General features: G+C 37.9%; 1 protein-coding gene and 1 long non-coding RNA gene across 2 annotated transcripts; both read left to right on the top strand.

Annotated features, from left to right (window-relative positions):
* Positions 1–1,245: 1,245 nt before the first annotated feature.
* LOC148083394 (uncharacterized) lies at positions 1,246–2,626 on the top strand. Its single transcript, XR_015710740.1, has 2 exons — positions 1,246–1,490; positions 1,706–2,626. It is a non-coding gene; the product is annotated as an uncharacterized LOC148083394 (long non-coding RNA).
* Positions 2,627–3,821: 1,195 nt separating this feature from the next.
* Positions 3,822–4,797, top strand: ndufb2 (NADH:ubiquinone oxidoreductase subunit B2). The gene is made up of 4 exons (XM_087786606.1): positions 3,822–4,015; positions 4,185–4,317; positions 4,391–4,466; positions 4,723–4,797. The coding sequence occupies exons 1-3, from the start codon at positions 3,927–3,929 to the stop codon at positions 4,463–4,465; spliced, it is 297 nt and encodes a 98-aa protein (XP_087642732.1). The 5' UTR covers positions 3,822–3,926; the 3' UTR covers position 4,466; positions 4,723–4,797.
* The last annotated feature ends 374 nt before the right edge of the window (positions 4,798–5,171 follow it).

Raw genomic sequence — 5,171 nt, 5'->3', positions numbered from 1 at the left:
GCTGCACGCTCCACTTTACAGGGGTACGATGCGCGCGCTCGCGGCGCGCTCACGAGGTCTGCCATATATACTGTATGTCGTCCACTTTTAACTTATGTTAAAGATGTTTTCTTTTAGCGTTGAGAACTGCGAATGAATGTTATTTAAAAAACACATTTATTATTGTGAAGGGATCCATACAATTAAAAGATTGAAATATTGGAAAATTGTAAATGCACTTTCTAAAACTTGATGTTTATATTTATATGTAGGCCACTATACTACTACAGTTAAAAGTTTCCGGAATTGGATCAAAACACTTTTGTTCCACAATTAACTTCAAGGATAAAACGAGTATCAGGGGAGGTTGTGTTTAAAGTAGAACTTGTTTTGTCAGAAATGTAAACTATGTGCTTTTGTATCCTGTCTGTCAGACCCCCCCAGGCAATAATTAACAAATATATACATTCTGCTAAAAAATATCGATCGCTAAATAGCCTATAGATGTTATTTTAAGCAGATGTTTCTGTGATGACACTTTCCACACTGTTGCACCGGGACGAGATGTTGACAATGAATCAATGTGAATGTTTAATTACTACTCTTTTTTGGGTGATAATATTGACATATTTTAATCTGCAATAGTTTATCTAATAGTTGCTGATGAGTATTTAAACATTGCATGAATATTTACAACAAAATGCTTCTTTTTAAGCAAAAATAATCACATTTTATTCAGTCTTTTTTTCCTACATAAAAAGTATACAAATAACAATAACTTTTTATGTAAGTTACACAAATAAACCTGGCCATTCACAAGCCTACAACTTTCATTAAAGTATGAAAAAAGTCAGTAGTTTGGGGGGGTTAAAGGAAGAATATATATGTATATAATGATATAATGTGGCTACTCGACACAGTGGGAACTATTATGTAATTCCTTATACAAGAGCAGCAATTTTTTATAAGAGATATAGAAGTTTTTAATTAAGATGATAGATTTCAACCTTTGACATTGACGAGTGGTCACTGCCAAACAAAACAAGACTATGAGCTACAAAGACAGAACTGTCACGTGGGAGGGGGGTCACAATTTTAGTATATAGATTCAGTCCCGCGCTTTTATATTCCTTTAAAAAAGAATAATAAAAAAAAAGTGTCGGATCCTCCGCATCCATGTCTGCTCCCCACACACTAAAGCCGCGAGAGGAGACCACTTTGACATCATATGTTCTGCGAGGATGTCCTCATCGTTTCCATCTCTGTGACCCTCCCCCACCCAAAACCCGCATCTCCCCGCGCATGCGCGCTGAGGCCGGAGTGCTGCGTTTTGCCGTCGCTCGGGCTGCCGGGGTTCGAGCGTAGAGGTACAAAAAAATGGGGGGGAGGAGGACGACGGGTCGACACTAGGAGATCTAGGAACACAGAGGGAGCAGTGATCGCCTCCATAGTCTCCCCGTCAAGACGGAAACGCGCTCCTTCTAGTGTTTGTGGTTATGACGCAGTATTTGGTATGTTATTGTATCAGTGTGACGAGACCGGAAGCGACTTCCCTTGACGCGTGTTGCCTTTTTTTTTTTAATTCATATTTGTTTATAATGTAAGTTGACATGAAAAGCGTGTAAACCAAAAAGAGATTATGGGCAGTAGCGTCGCCATTGTTAAAAAAAAAAAAAAAAAAAGGGGGAGAAATGGTGGTAACGTTTTCCCTTTTTTTTGGAAGTAGTTCCTCTCCGGTGACATCATCGCTCGACTCGCTGAGGGCGGGGCCTGAGCTGAGAGGGGAGAGGGGCGCAGCCGGAGATCAACGGTGAAGAAGAAGGCGCCATTAGCTACTGGCCGGACTCTTAGAATGGATCGCGACCGTGGCGTCGATCTACCTCGTGGATATACTCTTAACGACTCGATACATATCCTTTTTTGTTGTTGTTTCGAACACAAATTAGTTTTTGCGATATTTGCCAAAAGGCTGCTTCGTTGTCCGCAGAAACGAAGCCGCCGATTGTTGTGTCGAAGAGAAACAAGATGGCGACCGGGATTTCGTTTACTTTTTTTTTTTTGGACGCGTGAGCGCACTTTGGGCGGTGGCGAGCGTGCACGCGCAAGGGGTCGTGTGAACGCGGTCTAGTGCGCGCTCCTGGGATTGTTTCCTGTTTTCATAACTTTACACGTCTTTGTTGTTTTTGCGCTGATATGACGGGAAATAACGCCGAGATTTACCTGCGGGTTTTTTTAAACCCTTTCTTTTAAACAGTGGCACTAACTTTATTATTTTTTGTAAATTAAATAATAAAACAAATGAATGAAGTATGTGATACTATACACATATTTTACTAAAAACACATTTAAACCGGAACTCATCCAATTTTTTTTAATACATAAAAGACTAGCAGTTTATTGTCCGGTTTTAAGGTATATTGGTTATGTATATATAAGTAATCCAGTTTAGTCCACACCCTCGGCCTGTGCACTCATGAATGTGTGAATAAAATAAATAAATGTGTCACATCTGGTTTCTTGTTTCTGACCCCCATCTAGTGGTCAGGAGAGGAGATCTTCCATGAATGGTTGAGACTATATTAAGCAAATAAAAGGCGACGTTTGATTCGTATGCAAATAAAAACAACCTTGTGGTAACGGCTTCAAATGTTTTGCATTCATTGTTTATTTAACACAGTGTTACATTTTAGTTAGTTTTTTCTGGTTGTGATATTATAAACACTGGAGTTTATGCTGGAATATCCGGAAAAAAAACCCCAAATACTTATTCTTTAGCGCTAACTTTTTGGAATGTTATATCTGACCAATTAAATATTTTTCTAACAACATATTTTAATAGATCTTTTACGTTCTTTAACATTTACTTAGGACTTATTCTTGCTGTAATTAACGTATGGATGTATTTCACCCTTTATAACAAACGTAAAGCCTATGATTTTTAGGTTGTTCACTTAAACTTAATGTACATTTTTCTTCCATATATACACGACGTAAAATAAAAAGGCAATAACAAAATATTGCCAGGGGATGAAATGTGTATTTAAGTGAAAATCTGTTATTTAGAACAAGCACTAATGGTCTTACATAACTTTATTAGTGGAGTGTTTTTTTTATAGAGTTTAAGTTTTGTTGAGTTTCAATAATAAAATCCAATTGGAGGTTTTTTTTGCAGCTAATGTATAAAAGTAAATTTAGATTCATGGATTTGACATTTATTGTGATAAATCAGAATCTTTTATTGTGATTATCAGTGAAGATTTCCGAATATTGGGAATTTGCTTGGGTACAATTGTGCAACTTTAAACATGAAAAATAAAATCTTAGACATAAATAATTATTATTATTTTTAAGCAATAGTTAATTGTTTACGTAGTACAGGTTACAACATTGAAAGTGTGGACGATTAAAAGTAAGTATGTTATTTATATTTATAGAGTGCTTTTCCAGACCAGGGTCACAAAGTGTCAAACAATCAGAACAAAACTAAAAGAATATATACTTAAAATGTCAAGATAACACAGGAGTTCCAGAAAATCAAGGAAAAGCCTGCACAAATAAAAGTGTCTTAAGATCCTGAAGGAGTCATTAGACTCATAAGTGGTCATATAAGCCAAACCTAAACCATTTTCAGTAATTTAAAACCAATTATTATTTTGCCAATAATTAAATCACAAATCTTCTATCAGAAACTTTATTCTCATTGTCATCACAAACACGTCTTATTTTAAACGTCAATGTCAAACACAAACACAAGAGGGCGCTAAAATCAGCAATTCACCAGCCAATCAGCATGGCGGATCAAAGTGACTCCATGGAATTCTGGTCCAATCACAGCGGCTGATATTGAAAGGTCTTGTTGTGCCGGAGTAGAAGGTGACTTCTGGCGAGCTAAGCGCTGTCTCGCACAAAGAGTGAATAAAAACAAGGGACAACAATAAGGACCGGACATGTCTTCGTTAGGAAGGGCTCTGGGCATCTTCAGAACCGGCTCTCGACTGCTCGCCCGCGGGCCACCGAGTAAAAGCATTGTTCGAAAGTAAGTATTAGACGCAGAGCTAGCGTTAGCCACAAATGCTAATTCATTTTTAGATCTTCTCACATATTAAAGAATGTGCAAAAATAGACGCGATACGTGGTTAGTTGTACCTCAATGTGTCGTAGATGTTGAGTTAATTCTGAATTTACACTTTTTATTGTGTCCTCAGTGGCGGAGGTTCAGTCAAATACAGGGAATTTCCTGACATAAGCAAGAAAGTGCATTTCCAGGCAGAGTTCCTCATGGGTGCGATGTGGTTCTGGATCCTGTGGCACTGCTGGCATAATTCTGACGCGGTGCTGGTACGTTGACTCGAGCACCTGTTCAATGACGAACCAGGAGTAGAAACCTGATGTGTGTGTGTTGTGTTCGCAGGGTCACTTCCCCTGGCCCGAGGCTTCCGAGTGGACAGACGAGGAGCTCGGGATCCCCGCCGATGATGAAGAGTGAGGTCTGTAGGCTCGTTTATAAAATGGTTGCATCAATAATAACTCTTTAAACCACAATTAATCAACAGTTTTTAGTAGATCATGAGCCTACACAACTTGTAGATTACAAATAGCAGTTTTTTTGCACAGAAAGCAAATTTCCTAGTATATTTTCAGCAATAACCACTGAAATGTAATCATTTTATACCTTTTATAAAGGTCACAAGTCGCCTACTTTTTTTTTTGCGACCGCTTAACAATTTCTTTTCCCCGATGTAGGTCACCATGTGGAGCGCTGTGGGACGTGGCTCTTGACGTGGTTGTATATATAATAAACAATTTATGTTCATCTTCTTAGTGATTTGGTTCATTTACTGGTTTGTTTATTCATGAATATAGAAACAGCTGAAGACGTTTTTATTTGTTCAGGCTTTTCCTTGGTTTTCTGGGACTCCTGTTGTGTTATCAGTGTTATCTTGACCTTTAAAGTATATACTTTATTGAATATTGTTTAAGCGCTTTGTGACCCTGGTCTGGAAAAGCGCTATACAAATAAAAATTACTTACTTACATGTGGACAATAATGCCTGAATTGGACACTCGTCAAACACGGATCATCAATGTGTTTTGTTGGAGTAAACCAGGAGTGCCTAGAGGAAACTTAAGTACAAGGAATAAAGTTTTACCTTACCTTATATCATAAACACAGGTTAACTCCAAATATTTTC

This window comes from Callionymus lyra, chromosome 3, assembly GCF_982586985.1.
Source record: "Callionymus lyra chromosome 3, fCalLyr1.hap1.1, whole genome shotgun sequence".
NCBI classification, from domain to species: Eukaryota; Metazoa; Chordata; class Actinopteri; order Syngnathiformes; family Callionymidae; genus Callionymus; species Callionymus lyra.
The sequence above is the reverse complement of the archived record's forward strand: the minus strand, read 5'-3'. Positions and strand labels throughout refer to the sequence as shown.